The 27,085-nt window shown below is 46.2% G+C and overlaps 1 protein-coding gene across 6 annotated transcripts in view; it reads right to left on the bottom strand.

Annotated features, from left to right (window-relative positions):
• Positions 1-27,085, bottom strand: part of GLI2 (GLI family zinc finger 2) — a 205,656-nt gene that overhangs the window by 73,081 nt on the left and 105,490 nt on the right. For all 6 annotated transcript variants that reach the window (XM_067299278.1, XM_067299283.1, XM_067299282.1 and 3 more), the window contains exon 3: positions 521-626. In XM_067299278.1, the coding sequence (XP_067155379.1) occupies positions 521-626 (106 nt within the window). The remainder of the gene's footprint in view (positions 1-520; positions 627-27,085) is intronic.

The following is a 27,085-nucleotide window of genomic DNA, read 5'->3' as shown; positions in this document are numbered from 1 at the left end:
TGTCTCTATCGCGTTTTGAAAATGCCGTATGGCTTATCAGAGCAGCCGCCCGATGAAATCAAGCCAAACAGTATGCCTTTCGCCTTCCCCCGAAACCGGAGGGAGGGACACGGTCCTGCGAGGTCTCCAAATGGAGGAAGCCATGCTGGGTCTTTGCCAAGACAACACCAGAAATGACCCAAGTATTTTATGAAGTGTGAAACACCACAGGCACAAAAAATACAAGCTGTGCCTGTCCCTGTGACCTCAGCTGAGTAATGATACAAAAACACTGTACTACCATCCCACTGCTATAAGGCACTGCACAGGTTTAATTGAGATATTCAACACTCCCGGCAGACAGGTCAGCATTGCCATCAGATGAGGAAAGCGAGGCCCAGGACGGCCGGCTGTCTCGCCGAGGGTGGCATGGCCAGCCTGCAAACAGGACGCCAAGTCCCTGCGCGCCAATGGCCAGATTCTGCATAATGAAGGCTGCCAACCTTTTAGCAACACGTCGGAGCAGAGATGCAAGACTTACCCGTGAATAGCGTGGATAGAGTGAGGTTCGTAATGGTATCGTCCTTCCTGGTGGCGCATGTCAATTGGCAAAGGAGCATGGAAGGCCGGAAAAATGTGCTGCGGAACTGTTGAGGGGAATAGAAAAAGAAGAAGAAAAAAAAAAGGGACTTCAAAAACTTTTCCTTTCCTTTTAAAACAATTTCAAAGGCACTAAATCTCCATGAATTTCAGAGCAAGAGCAGTGCAAGACAAGGGGTCTTCATGATATCAGCGCTATCATACACCAGAGAAGTGGAATGAATAAATAATCAAAGTCATGCGGAGAAATCCTACATCTTTGACATAAAAGATCTCCAACAGGGTTTTTGACAAAGACAAGCAGCTAAGCGCTCTTTGAACTCGAGGAGATTATAGGAAGCACCAAGGAAAACTAGACTTGCAACGCAAATCAGACTCAACAGAGCCTGGCAGGATCCAGACCTGCACTGTCCCTCATGCTTGGTGTGGCAGCAAACACCTTTCTTGAAGGTCTGTACACACAGGCTGGAAATATTTACCTAAAAATATTACAGCGAGAGCAGCACTAATGCAAACTGTGTAGGCAGTCAGAAGTGGCTCAAAAATGCCTACTGCCAGGTTCTGAGAAAGGAGCCCAAATTGCTCTCACTTGTAATCACTTGAGGCCCTATTTTTTATTCATTTGAGAAACTTGTTTCATCTTTGATGGAAAGATAAAGTGGTCTCAAAAGGCAGAGAACACCTACATTGACTTATTAAATCTACAGGTTTTAATATTTATTATTGACCCCAAAAGTTACAGCGAGAATACTTGAGCGAGTCGAGCTGATGGAAAATTCATCAGGTTATTTCTCCACACCACCCCCAGCAATTCTGCCTGGCCGCCTGAGCCTTTTGTTCAAAAACTACAGAAGCTAAAGAAATACAATTAGCAGAGCCTCAATAATGATACCACAATAGCCCTCTGATAGGGCTCACCTCATCTATAATAACGCTGATCTCTAGATTTGTATCAGGGATTGGTTTTAAAGATAAAAGGCTGGTTTTGTTCTATCTTTACAAACAGTTGGAAATTCTTGATTAAAAATTGCCTAATACTGTCCCAAGTCTTCCTATTCCCTCTCTGGCTTCTTGCAGAGGCCCTTCTGTATAACTGGAGATTAAAACCAAAACCAACCCCCCAAGAGAGCATTTCAAAACCCAGTCTGCATTCAGTATTTCTCTGTAACTTGCCTCCACGACAGGTAGCATCTCTCTGTAAAGGGGGAAAAGCACCATCCAAAAGTGTCAAGGCTTGGGCCAAGTCATTCGCTGATGTTAAGCAAACTCCAATAGCGCCAAACTCTTTTTTTCTACAAAAGACTTAAAATTCAGGCTTTCGCATCGGCAACTCCAGCTGCAGCAGAGCTACGCTGACTCCGGCGAGCGAGGCTGGGCTCCTTTTGGGTCCACCGTGGAAAACCTGCACAAAATCCCCAAATGCTTCTTTCCCAGCATATCAGCAAGAGGATCCGAGGCTCCTGCTCCCATCGCAACGTGCCGTCCCCGAGCGCAGCGCAGCACAAGCGAGTCAGCCCGGCTGCCGGGAGAGGTGAGAGACTACACAAAAACAACCCTCCTGCCAACTCGGCTGAAAGGCGTTAAGCTGAGGTAGTCGGGCTGGGAAGTATTTAAGGCTCCACAGCAGACTCGCTCTGCGTGCTGCAGCGCAGGGCTGGCACCGCGCGCAACCTGACACACTGGGAGCATTTTTGCAGCCCGCCTAATGCCAGGACACAGTAGGGACCCTGTTAACCGCTTCCCCCGTCTGATCCTCCCCGCCTCCCCCCGAAGGAGCCCTGAGAGAGAATAAACTTGCGTCCTTCAGGATTTGCTTTGGCGGGAGAACGATTCACCCTTTAATCGTACGGCGTAGGGATGATCTGTTACATAAAGACACTTGTAAGGAGGCTTCATTTTAAGAGGCAGTCGGTGTTTTTCCAGGTCAGAAATGCAGCACAGTTCAGCCAGCACCAAAAAGTCACATCCCATCTCCAACCCACGGTGCGCCATACAGCCTCTGTCCTCCCCAAACCATGCTCGGCCCAAACTGCTGGCCGGGCTGGCAGACACCAAGGGACGCTGCCCACCCCCGGGGACACTGTTGTCCCTTGGCCGCATGCTAAGGCCGCAAGCCCCAGCTGCCGTGGGGACTGGAGAGAGGGGGGCAAGGAGGACTCACCCCCCCCCCCAAAGGCATGTGGGACCTTCTGCAGGCCAAGGGTATCCTTTCTCCGCATGGGACTTATCCAAGGGCCAGGATTTTATATCGCTGTGCACCAAGCACGGTCACAAAATCAAACCGTCTCTGCACAGCCTTCTCCGTGCCAGGCGACAGAAACATCCCTGCTAGCATGAGCCCCTGTGCTAGACTTTCTGCAGTGTTCAGCCCCTGTATTTATGCTATACGGATAAATACGGAGGAGCAGGGACCCTTCTGCGGCCCCCGGTCCAACCTGCACAGCCCTATAGGAAAACTTTCACAGCCTCCCAAATCAGGGTGGTCACCCTGCCTACAGCGAGCGGATCCAGGGCTAGGTTAACCCCCAGATCGCAGGAAAGCGCTGGCTGACGTGGGCCGAAACTGTGCTGGGCGTCGTGGAAATGTCTGAACAGTACGGGCAGCCATATGGTAACGCTTGGGCCCATTCCCTGGACCAGTCTGGTTCACTAGTACAGACAAAACCATTGAGAACGAGAGGTCAAATGCCAAGGTCTCTTAAAAACCAGGCCCAGTATGTCTTACTTTGTAACTGCCAATTACTAAATGATTGAATCTCAAGGTAATAGCTGTAATTTTTTTGTGTGTGTGTGGGGAAGAAGACGAGTCCTTCCCTGTCACTCTGGAGAGCTGGGAAAAATAAGACATGGAGGGTTTGTTGCTTGGCCTCCTTTCCTAGCTAGCTGTCAGCATAAAAACAAACATCTGAAAAGAATTCCTCCCTCCTCACACCTCTGATTATTAATGGGAGAAAAATTTCCATGCGTTTCCTCCCTCCCACTCACATGGTTGGGTTGGTTTAGCATTTCAACCTATTTGGACAGTGGGGGAGTCAGCAATTTCACTTTTATTTGGCTCCTGTTTCACTCTCTGGTTGTCTTTTCCCAACACAGCCACGTGCTGTGTTTTATTCCAGCCGAGGGCAAAGGAAATGATTATTTTTGGTGACTTCCCTTTGACACGTTCCACTTTAGGGCTTCCCTTCCTTGGAGCATCAGCCAAACCTACCGGCTACGATTGTTAGTGTCGCTCCTTTTTATTCTCTGCCAGGTGCTTGGTCAGAAATAATGAATGGTTTTATAGGCAATCAACTACCAATTCATAAACGTCAGCCCTGCTCTGCTTCTTGTTCCCACCCCTGCTGAAGAGAGCAGCGAGCTGGCAGCAGAACAGCAACACACGCCATTAACAAAGATGGATGTTTCACACATACGATTTAAAAAGACAATTATATTCAATTACTTCAAGTAAGTCATGGTGATCTATTTCTGAATAGCCATGGGAAGGGCAATATGATGATTAGGGCAATGAATTTGCCAACTTTAATCTAATCAAGGCAATCTCTTGTTTAGCATTATCTGCTTTGCGGTGGCAGAGGATTTACCAAACCCAAGCAATCTTTGCAGATTTAACCCCAAACCTGCCTAATTAGTGTTAGTGATGATTACTATACACAGGTGGAAGAAGTTTTTAGCAGCAGGCCTGGGGAAAGTTTCTCCCCAGGAGAAGGTTTAGCCATGCCCAGCCATTAGGCACAACCCAGTGAACCGCGAAAGCACAAAACAGGGTCCTCAAAAGTCCTGTCAACATTTTCTCTGGCGCCCGCGGAAGGAAGAGAAAACTGAAGAACAAATCAAAGCAGTATCAAATGGGCAGGGACAAGGGAAAAAAACCCCAGAGTGTTTTGTACAGAAATAACATCGCTCTTCATTAAGTTTATGGCACGCAGCTCCTGAGGTAAAGTACGACGGTACATTAGAAACCCACAGATGGGAGCCCCACCTTGCACCCAACCGCTACTCCTACAGGAATGCGTCTGCCGCGCCGCACGGGCTGATAAGGAAAAAGATGCTGCTACCTGTCCCCACTTGTCAGAGCTGATTTTCTGGCCAAGGTTTATTAGCAAGACACGGACCTCCCACTGCTATATTCTCATCCTCTTCTATTCAGAGACCAGCCAACCCTCTGGCTTCAAAGAGAAAAGATATGAAGCAGAAATGCAAGTTTAAAGGGGATGTCCCTTTGCCGAAAATCCCAGGAATCGGGGAGGGAGGCATCAGAAACAGGCATTTTTTGAGGATGATGCAGGCTTTTGATTATCTCCGCAGATAAGCCTGTGCTTCAAGAGAAACATACACCACATGTATTGGTTTGTACAGCGAGCAAAGGAGCCGTTTTGACATCACCCACAGCAGCAACTCTTTTTGAGCCCAAAAAGGAGAATTACGAAGGGTCAAGTAATCTTTTTCTATTCCAAATACTTCAGCCTGCATGCGTGATTCTTTTTCTTCTTTTTTTTCTCCTTCCTTTTAAAGCAATGGGACCCCACACCACTGAATTGTTACACTTTGCAGCCTGCTTTGACAAAAAACATTTTGAAAGCCCTTCTTTCTCCGAGGGGCTTGAATGAATCCACGTAACTGGAAACAGACAGTGGCCCCCGATGGTAGGAACGGCAACAGACAGGGGAAAATCCGAACTACTGCGCCTGTTATCAGCTTTCCAAAACCGACAGGCATTTAAAGGACGTTTTATGTTACCCCCTCGGAGCTCTGGCGTAGTAACCCCAGAGGTCAGGGCCGCAGCAAGAGCGGGGATAGGAAAACACCACGAGGAGCGCAGCAGGCATGCTCCGTGCCATCCGATATGCCCCGGGAATCCCACCGGTTTATCTAAACCACATGCACGCTGCGCAGGCCAGGAGATGGGCTCCAAGAACGTGTTTTTCCTGCGGACGCCCCTCTGAATAAATCTCCCCCAGAAGCAAGTCGTCCCGGCTCCGAGTGGGATGCTTTGCCGTGTCAGGAATGGAGCACAGTCTTTTTGCAATCAACAGAAAAGCTACTTGTTAAGGAAAAAAAAAGAGGAAGATTTCTACCTGAATAATTCAGTACTTGTAACACTTTTTTCCAGACACATTTCATTTTTATAAAAGAGGAAAAACAAATAATGATTTCCTGAGATCCCTTTTGGCTTGATTTCCTATGTCTCCTATAACACATGATCCCTTTCATAAAGGGATCACAAATTGCCTTGCAAAGACTATTTAAGCTTCACCTCACCTTAGGAAGAGAAGCATTTATACCCATTTGATACACATCCCTTTTTACTTATGGGGGACTGAAACGGGGTTAAGTAAAATAACTTGCCCAAGTCTACATGGTCAAACAAGTAGCAGCTTCCAGAGACAGCGAAGCTGAGACACCTCAGCCTGTGGCCTTCAACCACAGCAGGCAGAAACTGCAACTTTATCTCTGAAAGGCTTCAGAGTCCAAGGGTATTGGACTGATTTGGATTAGCAGGAGAAAAACTTCTCCAGACAACAGCTCACACAATCCTGTCACCAAGGTGGCACTAGCAACTTTGCACAAACAGTTGACCCAGAGAAAATGAAAAGGGGGATGTCCCAGAAGATGGTGGTAAGCATCTCCTAGTGCTTACACAGCATTAATGCTGTATTTCTGTGAGCCAGGTCTGTATTACCAGAGATGGCAGAGATGCCATTTAGTGCAACAATGCAGTTTGCAACACTTGGTGCTTTTTTTTTCAGGTTCATCTCCTTTGAAAAGGATAATAGCAAAGTAACCACTACCCATGCTAGACACTACATATAAAACTCTAAGTCATCAGAAGATGCACTTGCGAGTTTTCCCATCTCTAGAGCAAAGATCCTTCTTACTGTCCACATTTTCTCCTAGATGCGGAAATTTCAGTCTCTACTCAAAGGCAAGGCTACAGCTACAACAAACACGAAGTGCCCTTCAGCAAAAGAAGCCTACAGCATCAAGTGAGAATTAAATCAGAGACAACATTCATTTTGTTATTATGCTTTTTGAAGTCCCTGTTTGTTATCCACACTGTATATTTTAAAATGACACATTTTGGCCCCCACTGACTCCAAGACAGCAAATTTCAGGTTTGTTTTGAAACAGCGAATAATGAATCAGGCTTTGCTCCAAAGCCTTTGCGTAGCGACTCCCCTCACATTAGGCAGCGCGGAGTCCCCCCGAGCTCAGCAGGACTCGCTTCGGAGCAAGTCACGTGGGCACTGGTGCAGCGCTCTGCTCCCGGGCTTACGCCCGTGCCGGCGCAGCTGGAACGTGCGTGCTGTGTGGGAAGGGAAGTCGAACCTGGCCCTGGATGAATGAGTGCGTGTGTGGCTACTTGCCTCCCTCTGATGTTTTTTCCTTGGCCTTTCAGTGTTGGAGCTGCAACCCTGCCCCTGTCGCCCAGCGCTTCGGGGTTGTAGGTATCGGCGAGGGAGATGTTTTTGTGTTTATGTGACGTCCCCGGAATAATGATCTCGCTGTTTAAGTGAGTTGAGCGAATGAATGAGCACAAGAAAAACATCTTTACTGAAAGCACAGCCAAAGTTAATGCACCATTAATAATGGCCCGGGTGAATTATTGGAAGAGATAATAGGGCTGGGGTCAGGGAAGGTCCGAGACAAAGAACGGGGAAAATTGGGTCACAGAAACATGACAGAGCAGATCACACTGGTACGCCTGTGGGATTCTCCTCTGATGAAGTCATGTATTACCACACACAACATTAACTGCTTTGCAGGGAAAGCCATTCCCAGAACTATCATTCAAATCAATATAGGGAGGAAGGGGGGGGAACAGAAACATACGGTAGCTGCCTCTTAGCCCCCATCAAGCCCCCATTCAAATACTCAACTTTAATGTCAATGCACGCTTACCTCAGAAAGAGGTAATTACGTGGTTGCTAATTACACCAATCTGCATATCTTTTAAGCATAGAGATGAACATGTGTCTCAAGGAATAACTGTCCTCTCTGAACCGTAGCATGGCACATTTCAGGCAAAGCTGTTCTAGGTGCTGCAGCAACAGCTTTTCTGCCTCCAAAAACCCTCTGCAGGTTGGTGGACCGGACATGAAGCTGCAATCTCCAGCTCCAGCTCCACCAGCTGCCTGACTTCATGACACTAAATTATTGACTAAAACTAGGTGCGTCAGAATTTCCCCATTTTAAAATGGGGATAATAATACCTCCCTACCTCGGAGGTTTGGTTAATGTTTATACAGCACTTCAGAAATGATGTGGTAATTAAGTGCTCAGTATTATTGTATCAACGTGTATAATGATTCCAGCAGACTACTATAAACACAACTGCAGTGTGCGTGCTCTGCTTTTGTTTGGTTTGCTAGCACTTGGTTTGGTTTTCACACAACATACTTCAATTATTATTGGTTAATTGTTAAGTTGTTTTATTAGCTGCTCAGTGGCTTTGACAAGAGAGGAACTTCATGGATAAAATAATTAAGATAATAATTACTAACTGGGAAAAGATTCATTCTGGCCTGCTATGAACATTATAGCAAAGACGTACATGAGGCAGGATCCCACCAGCTCACCTGAGGGAAACCCTTCTCCTGTCCTGAGGAGCACACGGTTTCTTGAAAGACGTTCAACCAGCTTTGCTCCATGGCAACAACCAGTTCTCCCTTCTTCTAACAAGCACAATGAAGAAAGATGGGGAGTCCTGATGTAGAAAGCCATTTTATTTGGACAACGCTTGTCAGGATGCTGGAGAAGGTAAGGTGCTTAGTATCACTGTGGATTGGGTGCAGCAAACTGACCTTTCCGTTCAAGTGAGCAGTTGCGATAAAGAATACAACGGGAGCTTCTGTAGGACAAATAGCTCAGGTAAGGATAAACATCTTGTGGGAGTGTGGGCAGTAGGAGAAGGGAGGAGGAGTCTACCAGGATGCAGATGTGTCAAGAGTAAGCAAGAAATAATCAAAAATACCTTGCCATTCTTCAGCTATAAAAAAATAACAAAGAAGCCTCAAAACAAGCATTATAGAACCAACACTGAGAAGCAACTGCAACACAGAGTCAGAGCAGCTTCACACTTGGAGAAACTGAGGTACAATGAGGAGCAGAAAACGAAATCAAGAACACTTGCCTCTCAGCTTACCACTTCTCCAACAAAATTGCTAGAACCCCAAAAATGCACCTCTCTACAGATTCAACCCAAGCATAGCACATTTTAAAGCCCTGAAACCTGTTCGCTTCTCTTCCAGCCAAAGAGACCACATAGCTAAGCTCCCTGCAATGACACAGGCTTTGGGAGTCAATGCAGATGGGGTTCTTGCTTTATGCATAATAAAGTATGTTCCTGGACTCACGCTTTAAAAAAAGCCATCAGACATTGCAGATGAACATGTTCGATCTCCACCTAACCACCACCAGGTCGCAGGACGCTGCCAGACACACAGCAAGCGGAATAAGAGAGCGCGTCCTGCACCATCCCAATGGTGAGGGCTTCAGTCAGCTGGGGAAAACAGCGCTGGAGGAACTGCCCGTACATTTCTTCTCCACCCCAAGAAAAAAGCAGCATGCTTACACAAACTCAGGTCCTTGTTCATCTCTATATTCTCATTCATCTCAACGTCTAACCCATCTTAAAGCTCGTGGCACCTCTCCTCAGCTCACTCTGGTGTGCCATGTGACCTTCGTTAAGGGCATTAAAACTGTCTGTTTTCCTGGGCAAAAGAGTTACAACAATTACAGTGAGGCTAAGAATGGTCTTTCTTTCCACATGGAAAATTTAGATTAAAAATGTAGAAGTTCATTGACATTTTCTACAGAAAATGTAGCCTTTTCATTAAGGACTCAAACCCTGAAATACCTCTGCTGCTCTGAAATCCTGCCGCCGGGGCTTTCAGTCTCGGCCGGGCACCGCCGGCAAGGGGGAACCTGGCTGCTGCCAGCGGGGGGGACAAGGACGCCAGGAAACTCCTGCAACGCGCTCCCGCATGTCAGCTGGCTTTGCACCGGAATTCAGGTTTCACTAAAAGCGTAGGCTTTCAGGCACTTTTCTTGGTGAGAAAACAGGCATTTTCTGAAGTATGCAGAAAACTCACACTGAAAGATCTATTTTTGCTCCTGTAAAACAGGTTGTACCCAAAATTTTCAACAGCTTCAAAACAGGATTGTGCAGATGAATTTATTCAAGTCTACGAAAGTACTTTGAGACACTCAGGTGGGAGTCTGAATAAAGGCGATGCATTATTTATTATTTTACCACAGTCCTGGGGTCTTCTGGTTACTGCTATATGGTTGCCTTAAGGGGACAAATCATTATTTTTATACATCTGGGAAGGATAAATAACATGAAAGAATAAGTTTCCAGCCAGGAGAACAGCCAGGTTCTGCCATGGGGACCCCAGCGAGTATGAGGCAGTCCTGCAGAGGGTTGCCTGAGATTCACCTGAATACCTAAGCTTCGATGGTTTCCTGAAGCACAATAATTAGAAAAGTCTCTTTAGCAGCACTGCTGCTACTGGCCCTAAGTCCCAAATAGTTTGAGTTGGCACAAGGCTAAGTACAACAGTTTTCAAAAGTGAAAAAACATTTTAGAGGAACTTACAGATACTGTCAAAAACAGCCCCAGAAAGATCAAAATGGTTTAGGACCTATTATATTTTAGAATATAAGAAGAATATGGAAGTGATGAACTCAAAACACTGACTTTATTGCAACAATATTTGCCAACACGGGAAGTGCCTGAAACACGTTGCTGACAACTTTCACTTCCTGGCAAATTTAGGAAAAAAATAGCCTTTTTCTCCTAAGTGAGCCTTGAGTTCTTCTCTGGGACAAAACGAAATTTAAAACATCAGCGTAGCAACTGCGCATGGCAACCTGCTCCACTTCTAGGCAGCTGCTGGCAAAGTCACCAAAGCCTCAGTCTGAGCCGCAGCACAAAGTGTTGCTGTCGAGGCCCTCGGCTTCGATCACAACAAGCATCTTGGGCCAAACGTGTTCATTGCTGGAGCACAGTCAGGCGCAATGCCAAGGGATGAGTCTGCTTAAATGCTTCAGTCGACATAGGACATAAGCCGCAGAGGTTAGGATGGGGCTGGACAACGGGAGGCAAATCTGCCGGCCGGGTGGTGCTGCTGCCGGCCAACACGCCCCATCACACCTGGTGGCAGGACCTGATGTCTTTTTCCAGGACAAAAACTTCTGCTGCCCCCAACTTTGCCTTCAGCAAGTGGAGAGTTGCAATTTCTGAACAGCAGAAAACAAAACCAAACTGCCTGATGCAGCTTATTAATTCCACAGGTCCTGAGCTGCAAACATGGAGAGTCTTGAAAAAAATCACTTAATTGCCAGGCTGTCACACCAAAACGTATTTCGAGGACGCTGCCAATCTGACAGTTATTAACAAACAATGAGGCCACAAGCCCTGACGGCACCGAGCGCCTTGTTACTTCTACTTGTGTGCTGCATCCCAACAGGAAGTACTTAATAAGAATAATAATATCCCGAAAGGCCAACCTACGGCAGTGCAATTAAAAAGCTTTTCTGTCTCACTTTGAGGGGGGGAAAAAAAAAATGAGGGGGAAATTAAAATCAGACAGGAAATTCCACTAGAACAAGCTGGCTTATGTCCTAATAACACAGGACTGTGCCAACTCCTCCAGAAAGCAGAGGAGAGGGGAGGAAAAAAGAAAAAAGAAAAAAAGAAGCCCTCTAGACTGACTCAGATCTGAGGCTACATTGTGGTTCGACTGTGGCTGCAATTCTAAAGGGAGAAAGGCAGCTCAATCAAAGAGAAGGAAGTTTGCTTTTCTAGTACGCTGCTGTTATATAATGTAACTGTTGTATTAAAGCGAAGCCAGTGCAGCTTTGTCAAGAAAACACACAGGCCGATAAGCTTGAAGGGCCAGATGGATCTTGGGGCTTGTTCTCCCAACAGCTGCTGCAAGAGAATGGAAAAAAGGGGCGGGGGGGAGAAAAAATCCCAACCAGCTAGCAAGAAATCCCGGAGCTTAAGGAGCAGGGAGGGAGGTGGGGGCAGACCAGATGGTGGGTAAACTTGTGCCTGCCTGGATGAGGTTTTAAGTGTGTTACAGTTAAAGGCAGTAGGAGAAAAATCAGCATGTCAAAAACATCCACACAAGAATGCAGATTCCTCCAGATTGCTAGGTTTAAGGAGGAAAACGTTCCTACAGGTTTAGGGGAAAAATTTTTCTGAGTTTTTATGAAGCATCATCCTGCTTCCTTGGAAGCCAGCAGCAGCCTGAATTTCAGACTCGCTAACCACTTGCAACTCCAGCTGATGCAGCAGTTTCCAAAAAACCGGGCCAAGGAGATTTGCCATTGACTGCTTTGGGACTGAGCCAATGAATGGCAAATTCTTCTAGCAGCATTTTCCCCTGTGTATTTCATGTTAAAGCTCATTTCACAGTGGGAGCTGCATCCCTTGAAAGCGGTTGTGAACAGGGACTGTGCGAACCTCAGCCAACCGCTAAGTGTCTTGAGCATTCCTAGATGGCCCCGGTCCAATCTCCCAAGGTCCCTGCTACCAGGGTGCGGGGAGGTGCGCACCATCCTCAAGGCATTTCTTTTTCTTGGTACCCCAAGAAAAGAGAACTGCATTTAATGCACATGCAAATGAGGTCCTGACAGAGATCCTGTCTCTCATTCAAGGCTGCTCTGCAGGGGAGCAGAGAGCCGAGTGCAAGTTCATCACAGGCAGGTGAATGCCAGCATACTGCGCTACACCACAACCAGCTCATCCGCTCCCAGAGCTTGATTTTTAAATCTGGGCAAACCTTTCCTCGCTTCTCAAAGTGCAACTGCTTCAGCTCGTCTATAAAACAAGGATAAACTGTAACTTGCCATTACGTGGAGGCATTATGGGACATACCATTAATTGCCCTTTATAACCAGGAGGCACCAGAGGACACAAATGCCTTCAACTGCATCCCACATGACCAGACCCAGGGTCTCCACAATTAGATGTGGAGGGAAGGGGAAGTTTAGCAGTCATGGACTGGAGACAATCAGGCTGCTCAAGAACCAAAGGGCAAAACTGGCAAAAGAAGGAGGTAGAGAGCATTAGCTATGACACAGCGCTCCCTGCATGACACTTCTCCTCCTATAGCAAATCTAGCAGAGCCCTGACCACACACCTTCTACTCATGCAAACAAAAGGCTATTCCTGAGCATCATCCCAAGCTACAGCCTCAGGAGCAGGTCTACAGATGGGGATGGCTTTTGGCATTCAGATCCACCCTGCCTCACGTCCCCAGCCACGCATTCACACTCCTCCCCTGAGGTGGCACCAGCACTCACAATCATACACCCAGGCAGCTCAGATTGTTCATCCAGTTGAAAACTAATCACCTAATATTTTTATCACATGGGTTTTCAGCTGGATCTACTCCCAGAACCAGTTTAGCACAAGATCGCTGGTGCAAGAGCAAGCAACGAACACCCTTCGGCTGCAGTTCAGCAAACTCTTCTGGCCAGCACGGGCCCTGGCTGCCATTGAAAGCAGCAGTCCTGACCTCTCCGGCCACTCGTCCTTGCTCTAAGCCACTCTCTCCATTACAGCAGCCAGGCTGTTTGTGTGGCTGTATGTGTGAAGAACACATCCCAGTGAAAAACAACTTACCACCCTTCCCAAAGGCTGGTGTTCAGATGGAGGAGCTTCGTGGACTACCTCATAGCACAGCCTCCCAGATGCTTGCCTGGGAGAGGGCACAGCTGCTTATGCATAGGTTGGTCAAACTGTGCTTAGAGTAGTTGCACTGACTTGGCCTTTGCAAACTAAATACATATCCCAGAATCCATACGGCAGCACAACAGCAGCTGTTGGCACAAGGTAACTTGCAGGAGCTGGAAAGCAGCTTTGCAGAAGAAAACTCTGAAGGACATGCTTAAATCTCATGAAAGCACAGGTGCAAGTGCCCACAAGAAAGAGCACACCAGCCCACCCTAAGCAAAGGCCTACCTGAACGGTCTCTCCCACCACAGAGCTGCCTGCTACCATCACGAGGACACCCCTACCCGCTCATGCTACAAAGACTTTCTCACTCTTCCAGGACAAGGTTGTGCTTCAAGTGCCACGCTGGCATTTCTAGCCTCTCCAATCCAAACCACAGAAGTGAGTTTGCTTTCTTTATGCATCTGCTCCTCCAGGCACTAAAATAAACTGAAATCAAACTGTTTCTATAGGCAAAGGCTTGAAAAACCTTCCTCCATATGAAAGGTCTATTTATATTATTTGTAAATTGAACAAATAGAGTTTGGAAAACCCCCATACAATGCATTTTGATCAAACTTCTTTCTGGAAATGGAAGTGAAATAGTATGTTTTTTATTAAGAGTCATGATACAATTATGGGGCCGGGAATTTTGCTCGCACCTATTCCCAGGCAATAAGCACCTCAGTAGCCTTCAAAGAGGAGTTTTGGGAGCTTTTATATTTCAGGACATCAAAAGCGCTCCCAGTCCATAAAGAGTGACAGGACACTGCATGCGCCAATTTTCACCCAAGTGAAAGGCAGCTTGCCACTTTTCAGCGAACACAGTCTTACTGGGAGAGGGGTGAGGAAGTTATCAGTTTTACCCAGCTGCGGTTTTGGTGCTGGCTAATAACTCCCATGTATCATCCTGCCTTGGTATGAAAATGTTCTGACTGGTGTTAAAAATGGTCCCAGTGCAGTTTGCAGCACGTTCTCCGGGCAGCTCATGCAAAGTGCTTGTTGTTAGCATGCTGCTTGTGTAATTAGGGTGCTTACGACTGGAAGGGGTCTTGGGAAGGTCCTGAAGAGCGATTGCAGTTCAGAATACTCACCCACCTGGCAACACGCTGATTTATGGCCCGCTCAGTTAACAGCCCTGCTTAACACAGGAGTTTGTCGAGATTAAGTAATTGCCTTAAACAAAAAGTTTATTATCTTTAAGTCTCTGCTGATGAATGACTGGGTGTTAGAAGAATCATGTGAAAGATCATCTGTGATTCCCTCCCACTTTGGGGGGGGGGGGGGAAGATTTTAAAAGACAAGCTTTTCCAAAGGATTTTGAAAGCTCACAACTTGCACTGAAACATGATTGCAGACAATTACAAACAGGAGGTTTTAGGTATGGGCTAGAATCTAATAAATAGCTCTAGTAATAGCACTCTGCAGTTCTGTGATGCATTTCTCCCAAGAACTACAAAATGTTTTGCAAACATTAATTAAAACTACCCCTGAGAGACAACTGATCCTATCCCACAACAATAAGGTTAGGAACAAATCAAGATGCAAAGTCTATTTTGTTTTTATACATAACACAGTGACCCTTCCCATCCTAGAAAAATCTGGAAACTTTGCAATCTAGGAAACACTGCAAATAACCGTAAAATTAAAGGATCTTGCATGCTAAATTCTGCTGCAGTTTTTGCTCACCTCTACTTCCAGATGCTTCAGCAGGGTTAATTACCTCGATTAAGGTCACCCACTTCCATGGCCTCATGAAACTCTGACCTGGCAGCTCACCAGAGCACACGAGACTGACCTGCCCCGCGTGCGCCCGAGAGGGGACATGGCGAGCAGCACTGGGGCCTCATGCAAGGAGATCATGCGGTTTAAGTCTTCTCTCTTCCTTCGTCCCGCCTTTCAATTGTGCCCCTAAATTTGCTCAGAGCAGGCACACGAGCACAAGCACGTGTTGAAAGAGCTTGGACACGAGGCTAATAGGCAGGCGGTGTACGCAGGGCAGACAAAAAACCCATCTCTGTTGCAACCACTAAATAATGTTCCCACAGCTCATAACATCAGATGCGCTGTGCCCCTCCACATCACTTCAAGGCCTTCCTGCAATAAAACGAAACTTGGCTCCAGCTTTTTCTAGCACTTCTCATATTACCTTTTAATCCAGATACATATGGTTCAGGGAACACAGAGATTTGCATGAAAGGATGGACACAGAGAATACAAACTCTTCAAAAAGAAAGCAAAAAAACAAAAAAATAACCCTGAGATGTGCAAGACTCCCTTGGCCCCAAATGCACACACACTGCTCCCCAGCATATTAATCAAGAGCCTGACGAGATTCCTTTTGAAATCCCCCAAAAGATTTCTGTAGACTTCAATGGCATTTGGATCAGGCTACAAATTCAGAATAAATCATAAACTGGCTACATCTGCCAAGCTTATTTCTTTCTTCTTCAGTTTTCAGAACAAATCCATTTTACTGCTGGGAAAAAGCAGAGTGAGATAACTGACAGGAGTTCAAATATCCTGCATCACTCCACATATTAATTCAGGCTGTCGATGTCTCCCGTAATGCTGGGAAGGGAAGCAGATCACTTGAGCCAGATGAACATGCAAAAGCTGTGCTGGTTTCATTTACGTGCATTTTGCTATTTAATACGACCAGTGCAAACCCCTTCTCTCAGGTTAAAAGTGACACTTTTGGGGGCTGAAGCACAGGTTTAAGCTAAGCTCAAACAAAGCAAAGGCCATTCAGCACTGAGGCAATCTAATGATTAACATGTAAAAAAAGCATGTAGACCCCCCCCCCCAACAAATCAGAACATGAACGATCGCCATTTTCTTGGGTAGACAATAGCAATTTCGGAGAGGCTCTCTTATTTAAGGATGTCTAATTTTAAAGCAGGTGCAAAAACAAATGACTTCAAAATGTAACACCAAGAGTTTTGTGACAGCAGGAATATTTTTAGTGACACAAGGGGCTCTGAATCAGGTCCCTGGCTTCCTAATATTTTGCATAGCTTGGGATGGTTTTATTAATTCATTGCTAATGTATTACTTTATTATTTTCAAGCTATCTGGTACTGACAGCAAAATCCTCACTTAAACAAACAAAAAAATGTTTAACTCCCAAATTGGCAGGTTCTGCAGCCTGTCCCTCTATTGCTGTTTGCTCTCAGTGGCGAGAATAAGGAATAGTTTCCCCCCACTCCAATCACTGTCCAAGCGATGCATACTGAAAGTATCCGACCTGGGAGAGTTGCAAGAGGAGAAGCCTCCTACGGCAAACAGCTTCAGGTATCATTTAGGGTTTTATTTATTCATCCACTGTCACTCTCTGCTGAAAGCAGTGCTTGCACTGTTTTTGATATGGAAAGCCACTGCACAACAGATATGGCATAAGATTGGACTTTTCCTCTCGTTTCCAGTGCTCTGCTGGCATAAAAAAAATCACCAACTGCAAGGCAGCAATACCTGTAGCACCACACAGGACAGGAAAACCAGCCAGACGTCCCAGTAGGAGAGCAGTGGGGAAGACCTTTGATTTGCTTTGAGGAACTAAGTCTCATTGCGCCATTTCAGCATGCCTGTGTACTCTTGTTTCAGAATACCAAAATTGGGGTAGGTGGAGATCCAGCTACATTTTATTGGACCGCTGAACTAGGGCAACAGCAAAAGTGGGCATATTAAGTTCTTCAGAAACACAGTACTGGCAGATCAAAACATCTGTGAGCACTATGTTTTACTGACAACACACTTCCAACTTTGAAATGGGTACTGCTATCAGGCTATTAGTACATGCATTTTACTTTGAAGTATGTGCTATAATTCCTGAGTTCTACTCCTGACTCTGGTATCTGTTGAGCTCTGGTTATTTCTATAATTTATCTTTCCCACATCCCACTGCAAAACTGAGATTGTAGTATACCCATCCAGAGTGATACAGATATAAAACACTTAAACTCTTATCTGAAAGTAGCCACAGGACTAAGATGCATCCTCTTTGTGTGCTCCACTTTTATCATGCATGATATTTTCTATAAGGAATTAAAAAAAAAAGGCCAGGTTTTCAAACCAGGTGATGTTAGATCTGAGTTTTTCCCATGAGAAAAATCACTTAGAAGTTCTTTGACTTCAAGTGACTCATGACTGTTATCCTGCTGAGGTTACTGTACTCCCCTTGTGGGGTTTTAACCCAGGCACTTAACTCACCCTCATGGTGTAGGCGTGTTGGCATTTGCTAATAAGCTTCCTGGGCTGTCACCTGGATGTGATCAGCGAGACAAAAGATTATGTGATGATTTCTGTTTACGGAGCAGTTACGATAAGCTGACATTTGCCTTGCGTGCCTCTAGCTGTTATGTTTTATAACTCAAATACGGTTTACACAAGCACTCGTCTTCTGAGCCAGTAACACTCATTTAAGAGCCATTTTACAGGAACTTTTCCACCCCCCTGAAAGTTATAAGTGAATTTTTAAAGCTTGTGAATGGGCTGTATTGACAGCTGAGGAAGCCGCAGTCCCTTAATCTCTGCACTCACGTCATCACATGTCATATCACCCCCAGTATCTCGCTCTGCGCTCTCACAGAGATTCAATTTCCAGGCCTCCGGTTTGAGACCCAATTTCCCTCGTTCAGTCTGACAAGGACAAATATCAGCATGAACTGGATGTGTCTTTAGGACACGGCACCTGATACTGGGCAGCGCACAGCGGCCATGAGCTTCCTTGGATGCAGAGCACAACCACAGCAGCAAATCTCTCATCCGAGGATGCGAATGAGTATTTTCCCATTACCAACCCCTATTCCACAACTCTTAATTTGTAGGCAAACACACCTGCTTATGCTTAGAAGGAAAAGAAATCTGGGTCACAGATTGGTAAAACAAAATAGAAACCACATTTCGTGAGCAAGGGCTTTGGCCGTCCGTGCCAGGTACGTTCAACACCTCAAAAGCTGCAGCTGAGGCTGCTGAGGAAGAGGAAGGAGACCAAAGGCCTCGATGAACCTGCGCTGCCATTGCATCGTTTGTCCAAGGCACTACTCAGAGTGAAGGCATGTCTAAATCACACTGGTGGATTCACATGACCCTGTTGTATTTCTCCAAAAACCAGTCAGTACTACAGATCCTGCACTGCTCACTTGCTGGATAGGGGAGAAAAGGAGGAGGAAAGAGGGTTAGGGAAGTAATAACTTGAAAGGAGGGGAAGACAAGCCATCATGGATACCTCTAAATTATTAATCCAACCACAATGGCTACAAAAGGCCACTGATACATTTCATGAGTCACACACTTTTCTGTGAGATTCAGTCATCAGCTGGTCAGCAAATGAGTTTGTGGGCACAACACTTTTCCAGACCACTTGCTTTTCTCCACTTGTCAGGGTGCATCCTTCTCTCATCTTCTTTTGACTCTGCCTCATCTAGCATCCTATCTGCGCAAGCCACATCCATATTCCAAAAGAGCTGCCAAACACAGCTTTGCCAGGACATGTAAGTGCTAATTATTATTAAACAGTTTTGACCACAGCTCCCAGCTTTAGTGTGCAGAGGAGGGATCTTTCAAGTATAATCCAATTCACAGGCACCCTTAAAAACAGGCTCTCTGCTATCACCTCTCCTGACAAACACAGTGTGGTTGACATACGAATGGGAAATGCAGGTAGATCAGTTAAAGCAATTTCCTCTGACTCAAATGACTGTATGCACCCACATAAAAGGAACCTGTTAATATTTGGACAAATAAGGAACATTAATTGCTCAGTTGCCAAATAATGTTTTGTTGTCAAATTGCCATTCACCTTCAACTACATCAGTTTTGTTTTTGTTTGTTTGGGTTTTTTTTAAATCAGCATTTAGTCCCAAGGAAGGCTTTATTTGTTAGCTGTAAGTCTAGTTTTGCTACACTTTATGTCTAGTCCTACCTTACTTTGCAAACAGTTACAGTGACTTAATAGAGCTCAAGCAGGGGTTGGATGGCAGATACAGGCTTTTGAAAAGCAGCTCTCAATTCAAAAGAGCAATGGCATACGTCCTCCTCTCCAGCATCGCCATCTGAGGGAGCCCGGCACACTTTGCAACATGACAAACAGAGTTTCCTTCCACCACAGTGGTTATTCCTCTCCTATCAGCCTGAGCTTCTAAATGACAGATGACCCGAGTGCCCCGGCCAAGGCCAAACAGAGGCAGGGAGAACGGCAGAGCCCCGTCTCCCTTCACCTATGTCAGGTGTGTTATCCGCCAGGCGGGCCCTCTAGCCACAGCCATTTATGGATGTTGGAAAGGGCAGTTCTACTATGCACATTCAAACGCCCAAGACTGAACCCATCCTGGCTAGGAATATATTTGGGCTGCCAGACAGGAAGAGTACGAGCATGATCCGCTTCGGGAAACACTGGGACCGCTCCCCCCGCATCCTAACTGAAGTTCTGCAACTTGAACTCCCAGTGGAAACAAAAAGCCCATTTTTTTATCACCTCCCCTCATCCTGGGTCTACAGAGGAGTGAAAGGCTAACATGGCTACTGCTAATATCTTTAGCCACATCTACTGAAACCTTTTGACACCAAGGCTATTTTTATTAGCTAAGTGCACTATGCCTGTATCAGAATGCAAGTTTTATTGCTTACAGTTCAGCCTTGCAAAAAGCCTTTTCCAATCACTGTGGCAATGATAAGCCTTAATGACATGGAGAGAGGTTAGAGTACCTCCTAGTACAGCCTGGTACTTAGAGCAGCTATAGATATCACACACATTACTAACCTCCCTCAGCCTCCACTCCCCTGCAGAGCTCCTTGTGCACCAGGACAGCATTCAAAAGCACCTGACTTGGCCAACTAGGTGGATGTGTAGAAAGAGTACAAACAAAACAGGAATGAAACATGGATGCACATTTTTGCTTGGCTTCCCAAAACTGAGGAATAAGTAGATTTTACAACTCTGAAGAGGCTGGTACATTTGGTGCTCCCAGAGCACCACGTGGGGTCCAGTCAAGACTCTTGGGACCCTACCTCCAGTGGTGGCTGTCACCCAAGGAAGGCCACAAGAACTGAGGACACACAGGGCGATCCTCCACAGTACACCCCCTAGCCACCAGCAGTTTCACACCTCAGGTCCTGAGCCTGAGGCATGTCTCAGGATTTAACAACTTTTGACATATTTCCCCTTCCATAAATTTACCCAGTCGCCACCTGAACTTCTAAACTCTTTAGCACTCGCAGCTTACTGGCCAGGAACCAACTGACTACACACTGTGTGAAACTGTCCCCCTTTTATTTGTGCCGTCTGCCACCCTAGAGCTTCACTGCAAGCCTCTCGTTATTACGATCCCAAGTCAAGTCACCAAGCTGTGCCTCAGCTTCCCAACAGCAAAACAGCATTAATAGGAGTCCTTGGTTTTATAGAAAACTTTCTGCAACTATAATGATACTTGCAAAGTGCCTCAAAAAAGTTTGGACAGAAAAGCATTCAGTGATATATCTATAGAAAGCCCTTAATTTTTAAATTTTGTTTCTTAACTTTGTGGGATTCCCTATATGCCCATTTTTCTTTTGGAAACAGCTGACAAATCAGGAAACTGCATCCAAAGAGTGAATAACAGTAGTTTACAATGATACAATCTTACACCCTCAATGCATTGCGTGCAACACCAATACTGAGAAACTAGAAACTTGATCTGTTTGGTACACAGATGCAGTCAGACCTCTCAGTGGGAGTTCAGAGACAAGTAATTTGACCCTTCAGCATTCTGTAATCCCAGTAAAGATATCAAGATTAAACTACCAAAAAAAGTTTCAAGCAACACGGATTTCACTCTGGAGGGGCATAATTAGCCTGCTGGCAGTAGTCACCCATTTCAAAAATTTAACCTACAGCAATTTCTCCCATTACAAAAGGCGTGACCCAAGTAGGTGCACTTGCCATCTGCAATCACGGCATGGGTTTGGTGTCAACTGCTTGCTATATAATTGGCCCTCTATTGTGAGTTATCACTAAAGGCTCCAGGCATTCCCCACAGACCTTGCCCTTGATCTGGGTTAAGATACTTTGACCCGTGATCCTTTATAATAAATGATATCCCCCAGTTAAAGGATGTTGCCATCAACAATATGGGCCTGCCCTCAGGAAGTGGGAAAGGAATTTTTCTGTAAAGGCAGATTAAGGAAATTCCACGCAAATTTCATGCATTTTGAATAATCTTCTGAACCGTGACGAACCAGCTTCCCCTAGCAGGGATCCCGCTCCAAATCATTGCAGTTTGAAGACAAATTTAACTGTTGTTTTCTTGGTGGCCAAGCGTGTTGTTTTTCTTGGACTCTGTATGCTGTACTGAACACTGCTTTTGGAGCTACTTGTCCCTCGAGCTTCTCTGCTGAGCACCCAAAGCACAGCCCTCCCTGCCTGGGTGCTTTTAAACTCATATGCAAAATTAGTTACAGTTTAAAGCTGATACAGCCCATTGTTGCCTGTTCAGCTCGGATGAACCCCTCCCCACGGATCAAAAAGAGGATTTCTTCTCGCGCCGATACCCAGAGTCCCTGTGCCAGCACATAACGATGCTGCAGGACAGCCTTCCTTCCCGGTAATGGCTTTCCTCCTCTGTTTAAAGTAGCTGACACTGTTTTGGATTTAGGACAGGATCCCGTGGCAGTTCGGCAGCTGTATGAACCACATCAGTGATCCCTGGATATGGAAGAAACTACCCTGCAGGCCATCTTCTCCCAAGCAGCTGTCCTCCAGGGAGGAACTCGGCAGAGATCCTCTTCTTACTGTTCTCCTTTCTGCTTTGCTTCTGGCCTCTGCCATCTTTTTCAGCACTGCCAACGATGGGTCTCCTTCTTCTCCACCTCCTGGACCTGTCCCCCTCCAGGCCCCTGTCCTCAAGGGTCCCCCTTCAGGTGGCTTCAGCAAAGACGAGAGAAGCCAAAGGTTGTGGCTGAGCCAGCCAAGCTGCGGTGGAGATGTGCCCAGCCTTCCCCCAGCATTTCTGAGGTCCAACCTCAGCTACACTGCACACCTCAGAACAGACACCTCACCTTCTCCTGGTAACCAGGGGCAAATTAGGAAGCAGTGAAGGAATGCTGTCATCTTTTCAAGTTTTTGTTTCCAGAAAACAGCCACTTTAAAAGAACATAGTTACACTGGTTGGACAAAAAAGGTTATTTTCCAACGTAGCGTACAGTGATAGGGAATCCCATGAGATGATGTCGACTTTGAAGCATTACATAGATTTTTAGAATATATATGTAATATACATATTTTCACTAGTCCTCCATCAGTTTATATCAAAATGTTTCTGAGCCTCATGAAAATATCAGATGAGAAAACTTTTAGTAAATAAAGTCTTTTACATGCAGCAATGTTAACAGGACTGAAGCCACAAGGAGAGAAGGCATAGGAGAACAGTGTTTTAGTGTATATGTCAGCCCACATGTATGCTTTCAGCAGAGGAAGCAAACAAAATATTTTGCCAGGCTCCTGAAACAGTATGATATTGGTACAAACTCCCGCACAGCTTCACTTACTGCAAAATAAAAAAAATGCAAGCAATTAACCATTGTTGCTATTAAAGCTAAACTAGGTGATTTTCAAAGATAATGCTATTTTCCTAGTGTTCAACATCATAATTAAAGATGTAGAAACAGGCATTCTGAAAGATGCCTACACTTCCTTGTTCTGGGTAAATTGTTTATGATTTTGTGATCTTATTTAAAATGAGTTTTGAAAAAGTGTATTGTAGTTAATGGCAAAATAACCAACAGCACACCAGTAGCCTGATGCAAAGTCTATTGAAATCAATGGCAGTCTTTCCACTGACTTCATTGAGTTTTGGATCAAATCCTGGAAGAGAATAAGCTATTCTGCAATATCCATTATCAGGGAATGCTTTGTCCTGGTAATTAGATGCTGGGAGAGCACTGGGTGATTGTTTAAAGCACTGATCATTCACCCATGGAGACCCGCGTTCAAATCCTGCCTGGGTCAGGCTGAAAGAGGAGCTGCAGATTCCCACCGGCGCCCGCCGGCGCTCCCAGCCCGCGGCTCCGCAGGTAAGGGCTGGGCTGCGGCAAGGACTGGAGAAGCCAAAGGTCAGGGCTGAGCCGGTGCAGACGTGCCGAGCACCTGGCTGAATATTCCTGACTCCTGCCATTGCACTGAGCCCTCCGTTTTCCAAAGCGCCATCGCTCACGCTAAATATTTTAAGAAAACCAGATAGCCAGCAGGTCTCACGTCCACACAAAGCCCCTCTGTATGGTCCACATAGCCCAGGGCTGAAAGCTGAGCGTCACCGGCGTTACCAACTACGCAGAGAACACGTCTGTGTATTTACATCTTGTTTCTAAGGTAAAATACACTGCCCCTTGGAGGATACATCCATGGGAGGAACTGTACGTCCCTTGCAACTAAAATACAAACAGAAAAGGCAAGCAAACGCGAAAGGACTCCAAGCAGCTATATACTTGGCTCACTACAAACATGGGGCTCCACACCACGAGCAGCCTACAGAAAAGACAGTATAGTCCAAATTCTCATAAGAGGTCAGCAATTGCCAGTACATAACTCAAGGGGCTCATTTTCTAATATGTATCCTGCATCCATACCTTGAGGGGAAAAAAAAAAAAAAATCTAAACTTATCCTACCTGGTAGGAATCCACCAAAAACCAAGCAACATCCAGTCAGTCCTTTAGAAAAATCACACTTAGAAGTTGTACATTTTACAGGGATATGATCACAGTGCCTAAATCTTGTAGGTCTATGTACAGTCTTCCTAAAAAGTCCATGCAGAAAGAACAAGGAAAGACAAGGGGATGATTCAGACCTGAAATCTAAATAGGTGGCCTGGCTTTCCTGCCAGAGAGAGGCCACTTCTTTCTTTGACTATTCAGAAAGCCTAGAGGGACCAGTTTTCTACAACAGATATTTAGAAGTGAGGTACCTCAAGCTGGAGGGCCTGAGCTCTGCTCCTGTGATAAGGCTCAGTGAGGAGAGCCAACAGACCTGCACTCACCAGATTACAAAAGAAGCAACCAAAGGGGGTTCATGCAATTGTGGCTGGGAGGAAGACAGTGATAAGGGTTGGTATTTCCCACTCTCTTCCAATCCAAGACCTACAGGCTGCCAAATAAGCTGTGGCACTGCTCACTATAGGACAGTGCAAGTGCTAAGAGGACATGCCTTTTCAGAAAGTGTCTGAACGAATGCATGGAAGAAAAATCCAGTGATGCCATCTTTGATTAAAGTCGCTCCTGAACTGGAAAATTTGAAGGCTGCGAGAATATTGTTGGGAAGTAGTGCTGTGCACTTGCTCCACTCTTAGACACTTCCCTAGCAATCGGACACTTGCCACTAGCTCCTGGGCCGGACAGACCTTGGCCTGACCTGCTGTTGCTCCTCTGATGCTTCCCAGAGCTCCCTCTCCTCCTCATGGCACGCTTCCTCCACGAGCGAGAGCTGATCTCCAACACTACGGCAGCACACAGAGGAAAGGGGGAGGCTGAGAAGTGTCCAGCCAAGCTAATACACCTACTTCAGTGAGGTCTTTCTGACCTCGAATCTTTTTTTGTTCGGCTAAACATAACAGCTATCCCACAAACGTCCTTTCCATCAGTGGTGGGAAAAAGAAGGTGAAAAATATTTCTAGCCCCATGATGCCTACTGTAACCGTGAATCTTCCTCTTTTGCTATGTTGCTTGTTGAAATGTAACTCACTACTTACCATGTGACAAATTCCAAAATCTTTGACCCAAACCAGCTCTTGGGCTGATAGCAGACTCTTTCACACCAGCCCCAATGGGTTTCACTTCAATCCTTGACACTTTGGCAAAGCCAGTGGCCTCAGAAACACACCTAGCTCCACTGGAAAGAGGGTAGGGCTCACTGTACTGAGCTATGAGGACCGTTTATCTCTGTTGCTGCTGGGCCTCAAAAGACCAGGATAAGAAGCCCAGCCTCCAACACTCCCCATCTCAGATGTCACGGGATTTACCAAGAGAGGGTGGAAGCAGCCTACAGGAATAATTAAATCAGTTGAATTAACCGAATATGTTTGGGTGAGCTTTGGTCATGTCAGTCTGAAAATCTCCCTGCCTGCAGCAGATTAGCACACATCTAATGGGGGGGGGGGGGGGGGGGACACACCAGCCTCTGCTCTTTACCAAGTAGTGCTACGGAAGTGAACCCATATAGCCAAAAATGTGGCCTCTCTTCCTACGCTGCTCCGACATTTCAGAGATCTGCAAAAACTATTTGCAGTGAGAGGCTTTCTTGTAAAACATAAATGAATACCAGCTGCCCAGACGCTCCCACAGCACAGCCTCCCTCCTTGGACGAGCTGCGGATCTCGGGAAAAATCAGATTGCCTAGCAGGACGCGAGTTGTTTGACTGTCTGGTACAGACACTTGAGGGGCTGCACAGTGAAAAGGCAGCAGTGTTTTCCTGTCAAGGTGTCAGTTTGTAAGCAAACCGAGTGCTTTTTGCCCTTAGAGGAAAAAAGTAGTATTTCATCAACCTTGATTTTTTAGAAGCATACCTCTTTTTTTAACCTTAGTGCCAAGCTGATTTCGTTTTATACGAGGAGGAAGACTGAGAGGCTTTGGGACAAATTTCTGGCCCAGAGACTCACCTCAGATGTGCCCGTGTGTGGCTCCCAGTCAAGCAAAAACACATTCATAACCAGACGCTGGGCTTCAGCAGGGCCTGCCGGCGCATATCCGAGGGCTCCAGCTGGCTTGCTGCGCCCATTTCTTCTTCAATTTACCTTGGAAATAGTATTTCCTGGCATCACATTAATGCCCTTTTCAACGCTCAGAAGAAAATCCAAACAGCAGCGCACGCTAGAAGCCAAGCACCTCAGCAAGGAGGGCAGTACCTGCTTTGTCCCTAAATACTTGTAACTTGCTAATACTGTCTTTACAAGCTTAGTTTTTATTTTACCTATGCATGCTATCTGTTTAAATACTTACTGAGCCTTCATCGCTATAAAGCATCAGGAAACCTACTCCTCTTGCACCAAGGCAACAGCCCTGGCTTTGGTTTGCATTTCTGCATGCGCACAGATGCATGCAAGCACATGGCAGACAACACCACTTGCTCCAGGTGTACTTCAATACCTAAATAATTACAGCAACGGGGGACACCAGGTTTTCTCAGTTTCCTCTCCAGGACTGAGCTAGGCCTACCTGTGCCACAGGAATGCACTCCAGATTGCGACAAGGCCAAGCAAGCACTGAGGCACGACCATTGCTCCTGTGGTCTGATAGAGGCAGGGCTGCTAGCATGAGGGTGACATGAGCAGGATGGAATCTGTGCAGGAGCAGAGGTGCTGGTTTTAAGGCCAGCAGAATGCACCAGCTGAAAATTGTAACCTCAGAGATTATCTGCAGGTGCAAATGGCAGAAGGCAGCCCTCTGCCACCCATGTTGTTGGAGATCTGCAGCCTGATTGCACCTGAAGGTTTTCTTATAGGTAGAAGCTGGGGCAGGACTGAGGCCCCTCTGAATTGTTGGCTCAAGTTACCAGCCACAATCTAAACCGAGAGTTGTTCCGGGCAGCGCGCAGTGGTGTGTAGTTTGGACTGGGCTGAGGACCTGACGTTTAGCTGACTCCTCAGTTTGCAACCAGGACGGAGCGAGGCAGCCTGCAGCAAGCACCCTGCTATGGCAGGCTCCGTGCCCGAGCGGAAACTGCACAGTGGCAACGCTCTGGGAATTGCTTTTGTCCCCTCATGGCAGAGACCTCTAAACTCATTTCATTTGTGCCCTCAAACCATTGTGAACC

This window comes from Apteryx mantelli, chromosome 6 (assembly GCF_036417845.1).
Source record: "Apteryx mantelli isolate bAptMan1 chromosome 6, bAptMan1.hap1, whole genome shotgun sequence".
In the NCBI taxonomy this organism is placed as follows: Eukaryota; Metazoa; Chordata; class Aves; order Apterygiformes; family Apterygidae; genus Apteryx; species Apteryx mantelli.
This window is presented reverse-complemented; position numbering and strand designations above follow the sequence as displayed.